General features: G+C 39.1%; 1 protein-coding gene across 1 annotated transcript in view; it reads right to left on the reverse strand.

Annotated features, from left to right (window-relative positions):
* The window catches only part of cspg4 (chondroitin sulfate proteoglycan 4), a 106561-nt gene that overhangs the window by 20435 nt on the left and 72885 nt on the right, over positions 1-13241 (reverse strand). Inside the window, exons 2-4 of the mRNA XM_022671560.2 lie at positions 10684-10847; positions 4443-7982; positions 1326-1796 (exon numbers count right to left, since the gene is read on the reverse strand). Coding sequence (XP_022527281.2) covers positions 1326-1796; positions 4443-7982; positions 10684-10847 — 4175 coding nt within the window. The remainder of the gene's footprint in view (positions 1-1325; positions 1797-4442; positions 7983-10683; positions 10848-13241) is intronic.

The following is a 13241-nucleotide window of genomic DNA, read 5'->3' on the forward strand; positions in this document are numbered from 1 at the left end:
AGCCTCGGCACACTCTACACACGCTGCACTCGCATGACACACAGCACTTTTCCAGCAGAACCCAGTCATTTCACCCTCACTCTTTCCACTAGCAGACCTTCAGACCACTGAGACACACAGCAAGCGACTTCAGCAGAGCCTGTTCTGAGAGGATTCACACACCAAGCCAAGATCACACCAAACAAAGCGAAAGACATGAGAAAGAATGAAAAGAAGAAAGGGATATATATAGAGAGAGAGGGTGCAGGAGAAGACATTGATTCCTTCTGTCACTTGAACACAGAGAACATCACTGTTCTGCAGTACAAACAACCGAGTTGATCAAAGTCTGGCTCAATGGCTATTATTCTGTGAATGGCTTGTAATTAAGATGCTGAAAATGCTATTTTATGCCTGGCTGTGTTCAAATGATACAGCTAATACTAGAGAGAGAATTTATTTGTCTCGGAATAACCAAAGTGCCAGACTGTCTCCGCTTTTGTCCTTTTAATTATACCAGCAGAAACCTCCTTGGTCGCTCCCAGGCTTTTGTTGTGGTGTGATAGGAATTAGGCCTTTTTTATTTAGCGGAAGGAAATGGTGGCGAGACATGAAAAACAACAAAGTCGCAAAGGTGTAATCCACCATTTACGCTACTTGCTTTGCTAATCAGTCCACAAATACACATACACAGGGGTGACACACCATGAACATAGACTCAGTTTAGATTTAGACCAAATCTTAATGTTTGTTTGGGTCGGACAGGTTGGAATTACTACAGGTTTAACAGCCAGAAGCAGCTACTGTTAGGTATCAGTAAATAATAATGAACCAAAATGACGAGGGTCTTGTTTTTAGTATTGTAATGCAAAATAAAAAGTACCACTCAAACACACCTTAAATTCAGTGTTGTTTCATTATCTATATGTTCTGTATTAAAGATTAATGCTAAAATCATCCAAACCATGAAGAAAAACATGAGGTAGAGTCACCTGGAATGACTTTCAGTTAACAGCTGTGCTGAACTTGCAAGAGTTAATTTCTTAAATATCCTAATAATTAGTTATTGTGGTCTTAAATGATTTTATTAGAGGAACTAATGAGTTTATAATGAGTTTATAATGCTAAATAAAGCCAACATGTTTTTAATATTACCATTTAAAGTGTAATGCTGGATTAAACTAAAATGTATCAGAATGAAATAAGGTTATATTAATATGAATGAATGTAAAATCCCGTAGTCTGCTGGATAAAGATGAAATTGAGTTTTTGTAAGATTATTGTGTGGATTGAATGTTGTATGGGTCACTATATCAGGCTGACCAGAGATCAGAAATTGTACTCACATCTTGCCAGGTGAAGGAGTTGAGTCCATCCTCGTCTCTGTCCAGGTACCTGACGTCCCCATGCTGAGGTGCCTCCTCCACGAAGAAGTCGACGTTGACGGATCTGTAGAAGGGATGTGTGATGTTGAGCACTTCCTCAGAGAGTGCCACGGCTCCGCCCTCCCTCAGTGTGAAGTTCACCACCTGGATGGGGATTAGTCTGGGTACAATGTCCACCTGAACCTCCAGGTCCTCCACGGTGGTGAAGCCATTACTGACGTCCAGGACGAAGCGATCTCTGCCCTGCAGTGAAGCCGAGACGTACAGGACCAGACCCATGTTCAGGTCCTGCTGCGTGAAGGAGTGGATGTAGTCCAGCACTGGGGCAGCTGTGGTCTCTGGGTTGTTGGTCATTTTGACCACATGACCAAGACGTGGAGGTTCTTTGATGCTGAAGACCATCTCTGTCGACACGATATCTGCCTGCTCCACCTGAGGAAGAGATAGGAAAGTTCGTGTGCATGTTAGTAAAAACACTCAGTCTGACTTATTAAGCTATAACTATAACTTCTGTTATTACACGTTAATTACATTAATTTTCATTTGAGAGACTTTTATTTTCCCTCTACTATATTTCAAAATTAATTCATTACCAGTCACAAGTTTGGCTACTCCTTAAATTCAGTGGTTCTGCATAGTAGATCAATACTAAAGTCATCCAAACTACGAAGAAAATCATATGGAGTTATTTAGTAAAACAAAAAAAGTGAAAACAAAACCAGAATAAGTTTTATATTTTAGATTCTTCAAAGTAGCACCTCTTGATGTCACCTGAAATAGCTTTCAGTTAACAGCTGTGCTGAACTTGTCAAGAGTTGGTAGAAGAGGTAGAGTTGGTATACAGTAAATAACCCTATTTTAGTAATGTTCTAATTCATATTATGGCAAGAACTTCTCAAGTCAAGTTCAAGAGCTTTAAAGTATTATCAAGTGCGGTCACAAAGACCACCAAACCATATGATGAAACTGGCTCTCATCAGGACTGCCCCAAAAAAGGAAGACCAAGAGTTTTTATATAAAAAGTTTGAATGAGTAAGTGTGTCCAAACTTTTGACTTTTAAACTTTTGGTACTGTATAACTTACATTTTACTACTTGAATGAATAAATGTCATTCTGACACTTCATCACTAAAACCCATCCTAAATACCAGTTGTTCAGCAGTAGCTGTAACATATATAACAGTAACAAAACATATATTTGGGTTCACATTAAAAACTCAAACTCTGTTGCACAGGCTAAATTCATCAGTTACCAGCCTCAGACACCTCAAGTTTTTTTTAACACGAGAGGACGTTTAAACGCCTAAAAGGGTATTTTGGTTTGTTTAACACATAGTGATTCATTATGTGTTTCTTTATGGTCTAGATGACTTTAGTATTAAAATACACTGAAGGAAAAATACTAAAAAAAAAGTTTGAATTAAAGAAAGTGTGTCCAAACTTTTGACTTTTAAACTTTTGGTACTGTATAATCTACATTTTACTACTTAAATGAATAAATGAATAAATGTCATTCTGACACTTCATCACTAAAACCCACCCTAAATACCAGTAGCAGAACCTATAACATATATAAGAGTAACAAAATATATATTGGGTTCACATTAAAAACTCAATTAGGAAACAATTACTTAGCATTTCAAATAGTTATTTTAATTAAGTAATTATTTAAATGTGTGCAGTCACACAGGTCCCACAGCTAGTACCTTTGTACTTGAACAAAATTAGAAATAATGTAATACTATAATAAAGTAATACTAATAAAAATAGAGGACTTTTACCTCATTATTTTATTACTAAAACAATAAATACTATATAATATTATAATAAATCCACAGTAATAAAAAATTAACTTCTACTAGCTACCGTAGTACTATAGTTATAATACTGCATGATTAATAGATTACATTTATAATATACAGTATCTACTATAAATAAAATATATTAAACTTTTCAAACAAAGGCATGCTATATGTCTGCCATTGTTAAACCAGCCCATTTACTACAAATGCATGCTTAAACAATTTAGTATATCCCATTTGGAATGACTCAATTCTGGCTCATAATCATAAATTCCAGGGAAAATTGGCACTGAAATTGTAAATGGGAAGTTTTTATGTTCTCTATTAAGCGTGTAACAAGTTTAAAAATGATACGGAAAAAGTAAGTTAGATGTGAGAGCACATCAGCCGTAATCAGTCTATAAATTTTCTTAAATTCTTTATATAAAAATTCTTGAAGGCAGCACGAGGTGCTGCATGTAATTATCAGCTGTGCACAGAGTGAAAGGTCATCCATACTGTGGATCTAAATCAGAGCAGAGAACTTTGTCTAAACTACCTTATTCCAAATAAGATTTTGCAACAATAAACACAGTAGGATCTGGAAAGATTTATGAGTTTGTCATCCAGTAAGTTTGAGAGCAGTTACTCTGCGGTTTTGGAGACGTTCATAGTTATAATCTGAGGCAGCCATACAAAATTTGTTGGAAAGGTTTACTCTAGTAAAAATAGTTTTACTCAAGCCAAAATAGTTTTTCAGTATGTGATGCATGTTGACATATTCATTTATATATACTTTACATATATTTAAAATTTTTAAACAAATTTTTAAACTGTGTAAATGCTGTTTATCAGAACAAATCACAGTTGAATTACAGTATATGTATAAAAAAGTTGTAAGTATTCTCATTTTTAATTTTCAGGATCCTTGATACATTATACATTCTTCTACAATTTATCTACTATATTAACCACATTGTTTTGTCACTTTATCAGATTAAAAGCAGACACTCTTGCTCTTGATTCCATGTGTGAAACTGATTAACACAAAAAAATGAAGCTGCATAACATATCAACCACACAAAATGTCAAAATATGCACCGGTTAAATTCTTGCTTCTTTCAACAGACAAGAAAAAGACATTTCTAGATCTAGATCTGTGAATATCGCATCTCATACGTCAGTAACATCAAAGGCTAGTGCATCCTTATTTCTCTACTTTTCCAGTAATGAGCATTTTCTACGCAACTGAGTCAAGGGGCATTAAAACAGTCGAGTTGAAAAATTTAGATCTTACCCTCAGATGATCCTGGTCTATGACGGAATGCTCTCCTTCGTATGCGATGATGAGCTTATTGGAGGCGACCTGAGGCTCAGACAGATATCCTTTTTTGAATATCTTAATTCTGAAGGTTCCTTCCTCAGACAGGCCTTTTGCATGCACTTTGAAGGTGAAGGAGTCTTTGGACTTGAGGCTCTGATCGCTGTGCTCGTAGGACACCACTCCTTTCTTAAGGTCCTCCTGTGTGAATCGACTGGCCTCGATACCGCTGACTATAATTCTGCCATCGCTGGGAGGAGAGGTTACATCGTACACAATTTCTGCTGCGTTTCTGATGTCAGTGTTTGATTCTGTGCCCAAAAGGCTGGTGTTCAAAGTCTTGGTGCTGCCGTGGTCCATAACCACCATGGTATTATTGACTACACTCAGCTGTGGTTCACCTGCCTGCACCTGAAGCAGGGCTGTTGTCTTATGCACTCCATCGGACACTTGAAGCTGGAACCGTTCACGGTCAGCACCGCTATGAACAAAGAGAACCTTCCCATCCCTCAAGTCTGCCTGTGTGAAGCGGTAGAGGGGTTGCGAGGGGTCTGAAGATGAAACGATGCTACCTGAGAGAATCCCCGTTCGAACGTAGACCAGCTGAGTGTCGTTAAAGTCAGCGTCATCGTCTTTGAACAGAATATCATCGGTAGTCAGCAATCGATGCCCGTTTCTTACAACGTTAAAGGGTTTATTGATGACCCTCTGCGGTACGTGATCATTCCTGGATTGGATTGCTATGTTAAATACTCCTCTAAGCACCTCCTGACCTTCTGTGCTGCCCTCAGCTTCTTCAAACACAAGAAAGCTGAACTGGTCTTGGCTGTTCTCTGAGCCATCGTGTTGGTAAATAAGCCTGTTCAAGAGTAAATCCTCATTACTGAAGACGCGAATTGCACCCTCGAACCTCGGCACACCAGGAGGGGAGTCTCTAATGAGTTGTCCATGCTTAGGGTCTTCAGTAACTCTGTACACAAAGTCTGAGGACGTAGGAGTCTGCACCCAGAGATATTCCTTATTGAGGATGTTTTCATTTCCTTCCAGCACCACCATTTTCTCGTTGGTCAGAGCAGGAGCATTGGAGTCAGCTTTAATTCTGATTGGATAGCTGTATACTCTCGAGTACTGTTCCTCTGCAAATACTTTAAACTCTACATGATCCTCAGAATCGACAGCCCGGCGGACTATGGGTCTGTATCGGACATGTCCGTTCTGAACATCCTGCTGAGTGAAGCTATCTCCGACTGACAGATCTTTATCTTGCAACATTAAAGCACCGAATGCTGGACGCTTCCAAATGATGTATTTTATTGATGTTAGCTGAACATTCTTTCCCTTCACCACGGCCTCCAACTCCGCTTGCTTAATGACTTTTGGCTCGCCTTCTGTAATTTCGATAGGAACAATCTTAGCCATTCCTACCTGAGCAGGCATGATTTTAATTATAAATACATTGTCTGGGAGCGTAAACTGTCCAAGGTGAGCAGTAAAATAAATATACTCTGTTTCTGTGTTTGCCAGATCAGTTGAGATTGTAGTGGTATACCTCAGCTTGTTCTGCTCAAGGTCAGACTGATGAAATTCTGCCACTTTCTTTGGTACACCGTTATCTCCGATAAGTTGCAGTTCTCCAAATCTCAAAGGCTGTGTAACATTGAGTATTATGTCTCCATTTCTAGGAGTTGCAGACACGGCCAGGTTTTGTATTCCAATTGATGAATTACTTCCTTGAGTGAGGAGAAGTCCAGTGTTGGTCACTAGACTCATATGTGGCTGTGTAACTGCAAGTTTAAAAGTGGTTGACTGACTGATCTGATCTCCATCGGAAACCTGCAGGGTGAGTCCGGAGACCGAGCCTCCTCTGTGGACATAGTTAATGAGTCCATCCTTAAGCTGTCTGCAGGTGAACTCTCTCAGGCTCCTGCCAGGATACTGTGAATTCTCTAAGTAACCATTAGGGTTGGGATCTGAGGTGACAGTGACAACCAACTCATCACAGCGGTTATCAGAATCGACAATTTTGATCAGATTAGGGTTCAAGCGGGTGCGTCCATTCGCCGTGACAGAAATGTCTCCTCCGCTAAGCTGTGGGATGTCATTGACAGGGATTATTTCCACTGGAAGCACGTACTGATGGGGAGTTGTCAAGCACTCTGGAAGACTGTTGCCATGTGTTACCACCTCTAACTGAATCTGATCATTGTACCTCTCGTTGCCATCATGAAGATACTTAATCTTCTTATTGACCACATCCAGCAGAGTGAACTTCTTGGTGCGTCTCGTGTTGATATTCATATCTACAAGCCCGTACCAAGGATCGCTTTGAAGGGTGAAAATGATTTGAGACTGTCGGATCCCTGCAGCATTCAAATTAAATGTTGGATTGAGGTTGGTGATGTCGATAGAAGCTTCTCCACCCTCAGGAACCAGCAGGGAGTTGACATCCAAAAGTTTCGAGACGTTTCGGAAGATCTCCGGCGTGTTCTCAGTTGGGTAACAATGGCTTTCAGGACTGCCACTAACATACGTGACCCGCAGTGGTGCTGAAGTTGTGGTTGGCTCGACATCATAATATGTGGAATAATCATAATCCTCTCCCTCACATTTAACATGAATGTCCTTAGTTATCAAAGCGTCCTGTAGAGTTCTGTCCTTTTGGTTCACGTTGATTTCTCCAAAACAGCCAATGAAAGACTCGGACGTAATCTCATCCTCCATGCGACTCAAGTAGTCATCGCGAAACACCTCCTTCATCTTCCCCTGGATGCCTCCTAAGTAGAGATTTCCCACAAGGTCTAGTTTTTCGGATCCGTTTAGAGAAAGAGCGACAGACTCGCCGTCCGCAGTGACCTCAAAGGTGTTCGGCTCAATATTTACCTTTATCCTGTGCCACTGATCATCATCCAACTGTACTTTCAGGTTGTTGAGGACCACCATGCCACTGCCCATGTCTACCACACCTTTCAGGTGTCCTCCTGTCATGCCCAGAGCGATGAAATCAGATTGGTGACCTGGGTGAAACAGAAGCAGTGCGTCTTCAATCGTAGTTTTCATCAGGATCTCCATGTTGCGAGAGCCAGTATTGGCTCTGGTCCATGTTGGGAACGACACAAAGGACTCTGGACTGATAAAGGTGGTGGCCTCCCCATCTCCTGCCTCAAACTCACTGCTGCAGGCTTCTTTAGTGTCGTGGCAGACAGATGTCTCAGAGGACAAAATATCAAACTGCTGGGACTCAAACTTTACATTGCTCATGCAGCCACGGAGGAAGGGGACGGCAGTACTGAGGTATTCCACGTCCAGATCTCTTACTCCTCCGAGGAAGACGCCCATATCGATGTTGAGGTCCTCTCCTCCTTGCACTTGGACGGAGGTTGTGAAAAGGTTGTCCACAGTCATGCTGAGCTTGTTTCCTCTCAGTATCAGAGAAACTTGGTGTTCCAGTAGATTACTTAGCTGCACACCAGTAGAGGAGGACAAGACCACTTCACCTGATCCCATGTTCATTCGTGCCTGAGGAAACAATGCAAAAGTGCAGGATTAAACATTAATAAGTCATACTCTACACATTATAGAAAGTTTACCTGGTAACACTTTATTTTGAGTGGTCCTTTGTAAATTATATAAACAATCATCAGACTTTTAATAGCTCATCCACCGTATATTGATGATATAGTATTATCAAAGCATTCAGTAGATTAACTTTCGATAAAGCCTTCTGTTGAATACATTTTTTTTTTGTTAATTAGGATTGTCCAAATTTATTTCTGCAAATGTTTACCTGATAAATCATTGATCCTGTGACAGGTCTAATACAGACCATCTAAACTTACCCAACTATTACAAATTACCACTTTGCTGTTTAACTGTATTAAATTGAGATTAAGGGATCAGACTGGAGGTTGAAATTAGTTTTTAGATTGGGTTTGAGACTAAGACTAGGGTTAGGATAGTTAGGATTAGGGTTTTGGTCAAGGTAGAGACTAGGATTTAGTCTTGGATTGAGATTAAAGGAGAACTCTGGTTTAAAATGGACTTGGGGTGCACTGAAACATAATAATGAGTACAGACTTTTTATCAAATAACCCACCTCCATTAACTCCATTAACAGACTTACAATGCAAGCGATAGGGGCATAGCATTACTCATGCAAAAAAATTGCATTTGTTACACCATTAACAAGCTAATCGTAGCTCCACACTTCATTGGTAGAATTCTAAGGGTCCTGACATTTAAAATTAGACATTGAGAACCTTTAAAGTGCACAATACACACAGTACCTTCAGGTAGGTTTCCGGGAGCCGCCATCTTGAAATTAAGTCATGATAATTTGACTGACAAGCTCGAATGAATAGGTAGGACAGGGGAAGAGATTACAAACAAAAAACATATTTTCTTCCATTTTTGCAATATTTGCCAACTCCTTTAGCACCAATTCCAGTCCAAAAATTAAAGCAATTATCTACGTGTCTTATCAACTGTAGTTGTGTTCGTGCTCGTCAGTTAACTTCGGCTCATCAGGGTGGCTATTCGACAACAGATTGTACTCGTTATCATGTTTCACTAAACCCCAGGTCCATTTCACACCAGATTTCTACTTTAAAGTTAGGATAAAGTTTGGATTGAGATTAAGATTAGGATAAGGGCCAGTGTTATAGTTAGTTTTTTTTTTTTTTCATTTAACGTGTATTTTGTGTAAAGGTGTATCATGTAAATAATATAAACATATAAATAAACAGATTTTTGCAATCAACAATTATTATTTTACATTAAGCGGGTATTGTGTAATTTCCTCTTTAACGGCAATACATATTAAATATTGATTTAATGTATATATAATACAGGGTTTATGCATGTGGCATTGTGTATCTGTAGTCTCTGTAGGAAATTGACAACACAAAAAGACTCTGAAACACGTCCTTAACACAGATGGTGAAGTCCAGGGGGAAGTGTCTTAAGGTGAAGGTAATCTTGAAATCAATTCTGATATGATGATAAATTGTCAATTCTGCAAGGATAAATGTCTACATATGTATGTAATTAAATGTGTAATCATGTGTGTAAAACATGATGTTAGGGGCATTTTTTTATTAAACTAAATATTGCTTAATTATAAGTATTAAATAAGCTTAAGACAATATTTACGCAAAACAATATTCTATGCATTCTATATAACATTCTTCAGACATTTATACATACAATGGGTCAATGTGCCCCACACAATATTATTGCTTTTCTTCATAATTGCACATAACACACACACACACACACACACAGTTAAACAATTGATTGTGGGCTTTAAATGTCATGATTCTCATTTTAAAGTGCCTGTCCATGCAGATCATGTTCGCTGAATTCAATCTAAAGGAAAATGCAGAAGAAATGCTTTTTTAATGAAGAATCTCACATTACAATAAATAAGGAAATTGTTTTCAAAAAGACATCACTCTTGCATTTTCATTCACGGCAGTAAATCTATACAGTCTATGCATACTGGGAGACTGTGAAGCAGTTTCCCTCAGGGCCTGAAAAAAAACACAGCGCAGGTCAGTAACTCACTCCAGCTCCAGAAAAGATGTTTTCCATATGTGATGAGCGGAGAAGTGAAGCATAGCCTGATTGAATATAAAGCAGCTGAAAACACATCTGACTCATAACAACACCATTCACGTCGCCCGCAAACCAAATTACAATGTATCTGAAGGACGAGACAAATATTTGGCTCTGATGAAAAATTGGCGGCTGCATCTTTTATTAAACAATCATTAATTTAGCAAGGGTTTGAATCTATTGATTATCAGTGTTAATAATAAAGAAATGTTTTTACACCTCCATGTCAAATATGTACTATATTATTACATCTGCCTGATGTTCTCATACAGAGTGAGTAACAGAGGAAATACATTATAAAGGTAGGTGAACAAGAACAAACCCTCATAAACCACAAAATAAATAAAAAAAGGTTAGGATGTAGGCTAAGGTTAGGTTTAGGTTAAAGTCTAGGCTTAGGGTTAGTTAAGGTTGAGGTGTAGGTTAAGTTTAGATTTATTTTGAGGTGTATGTTAAGGTTGTGTTTAGGTTTGAATTCAGGATTTTAGATGGCATAATATGTACATACTCCTCTTTTTTAGTCAAGGAACTGACACTGTCAGTTTGTCAGACACCACATTCTGAATTAGCCACAAGCAGTTAAACAGAGAAAAGAGCTTCCTACCTGTAATCTGCCGTTGTAGAGCTCCAGGGACAGGTAGTCTTCATTACCAGCTGCGAGGAGGAGGAGCCCACTGCGTCTGCCCGTCTTAAACTGGAGTGAGAGTTGAAAACTCAACAGGTCCTGCACTGCATCTATCTGGCAGTAACTGTCCCCGAAGTATGAAGCTGTAAAAACAGAAAACAGAGAAAAACATGATGCACAAATCACTTCTCACTTTTCATTTTCTTTCTATAACAATCTGTCATACAATGACTTAGTGCTGTAAGATAAATAGTTAAAAACATTTTTTAGAGTTATTGTGATGTGAGTTTGAGCAAAAACAAATCAGAAGAATTTTAATAACATTGGCACAACATTTCATCTTGACATGTCTTATTCCTTTAAATGAAGAGAGCTGATTCATGCTGTGGTGCATAAGTGGTTGTGTTACATCGAGATTTTGGTTGCGTTCATCGATTTCAGACACAGTCTGGATTTCCAGAACTAAAGATACATTGAATATCATTGGTACAAAAATCTATAAAAAGGCTACTTCAAGACTGTTGCTTCAAAAACATTTCAGATGTGATGTGAAATAACAAAGCTGCAGGCAGAGTGAGGTATAGTGAGATAGTGAGCAATAAAGAGTGAGGTAGAGCAAAGTACAGTCACGTAGAGCAAGGTAGAGTTGGGTATAATGAGGTAAAGTGAGGTATAGCAAGAGGTGCAGTGAGGTAAGCAAGAAGGAAAGAGATAGAGAAAGGTAGAATTAGGTAGAGGAAGATAGAGTTAGGTATAGTGAGATATAGTTAGGTAGAACAGGTTACAATGAGGTATAGTGAGGTAAAGTGTGGTATAGCAAGGTAGAGAGAGTTAGGTAAAGCGAGGTAGAGTTAGGTAGAGCAAGGTGAAATGGGGTAGAGTGATGTAGAGCAGTGGTTCCCAACCTTTTTCTTCAGGGACCCATATTTTTACCATTGTAAGCTTTGGTGACCCAACATAATACCCCCCCCCCCCCCCCCCCCATGTAAAAGATGTAAGTGTTTAATTGGGTTGGGGGGGGGGGGGGGGGGGGTTAGAAATGACAAATAAAAACTGACATTTACTATAGATGAATAAAATAAACACGTAAAAAAGGAAAAATTGATACATAAAACATAAGGATTTTTTATCTTATGAAGAAAAAAATAATTAGATCAATAAAATAATACAACTATTTAAAATGAATAAAAAATAATTTATATAAAATAAAAACAAACAAACAAAAAAAAAAAGAATAATATCAGTTTCAGTTTCAGTTTCAAATCAGTAAAACAGCTCACCAAAACCTCAACCTGTCCAAATATTGGACAATAATTGATTAACTTTACAGGCCCTCACTCATTTTCATTTATTTAACTAAACTGAGTTTTATATTCTTATATTATTATATTATTATATTCAGCCTCGCGCTGAATTCAGCTCCGCGCTGCCGGAGAGAGCGCCCGCGCGCGCCAGAGAGAGCGCCCGCGCGCGCCAGAGAGAGAGAGAGAGACAGAGAGAGCGCAGCGCGGCGAATTTTGCTTACCCTAGACTATATATAGTATTAAAATTAAACCCCTTAAAATCAAGAGGGCTTCGCGACCCATCGTGGATCTTTGGCGACCCATAGGTTGGGAACCACTGATGTAGAGCAAAGTACAGTGAGGTAGAGAAAGGCAGAGTAAAGTAGAGTAAATTAGAGTGAACTATAGTATTATAGAGCAAGATAGAGTAAAGTAGAGTGAAGTATAGGGTTATAGAGCAAGGTAGAGTTAGGTTTAGTGAAGTGGAGCAAGGTAGGTATAGTGATGTAGAGTTAGGTAGATCAAGTGACAGTGAGGTAAAGTGAGGTGAATGCACATACCAAATAAGCACCCCCACAATAAGCTAATGCTAATGCTAATGCAGTGGGAAACTGAAGAGGTACACTGCAGATGTAATCGCTGAGGCGATACAATCTTACGCAGCTGCTGCAAACAAAAGGACAATTGGAAAGGTTGTACAAACTGCTTGGAGGATTCTCTCTCTAAACTATCAGTCAGAGCCTCATGGGAGCGTTTGGCCGCCAGCACTGCTGCCAGATTTCCCAGGCTTGAGTTGTGAGATTTCTGCAAATTCAGCCACCTGCTTAGCCCAGAACCCTCTTCTCCCTCCACCAGTACAACATTATCAGGAAGTGAATTGTTTCCCATCGCTTCCACAACTGAACTGGGCAACAAAATCAACTCTTATAGACTAGGCTTGTTTCCAGGGCCCGAGCCAAACTGTACAAACTAGACAGACTATATTTCATAACTTCCTGAAAACTGCAGGGACTTGAAGATACTGGAGCATGACTTTTGGGAAAGCCCCTACTACATGCTCCTTCAGCAATGACCAATGGGTAAGAGCACAGATGCTTGGGAACAAGATCTAAGAAGCAGATTCTTATCAGTTTTTTGCTTTAAATAGGATGAAAAGCTTCACAGTCTTGTGATTTACTTCTTTAAAAAAAAAAAAAAACTTCTAAAGAATGAATCTCACCAACTAATCAGTGAAACTGGCCACTGAGGCGTGGA

The sequence above is a fragment of the Astyanax mexicanus genome, chromosome 2, assembly GCF_023375975.1.
Source record: "Astyanax mexicanus isolate ESR-SI-001 chromosome 2, AstMex3_surface, whole genome shotgun sequence".
Lineage (NCBI taxonomy): Eukaryota > Metazoa > Chordata > Actinopteri > Characiformes > Acestrorhamphidae > Astyanax > Astyanax mexicanus.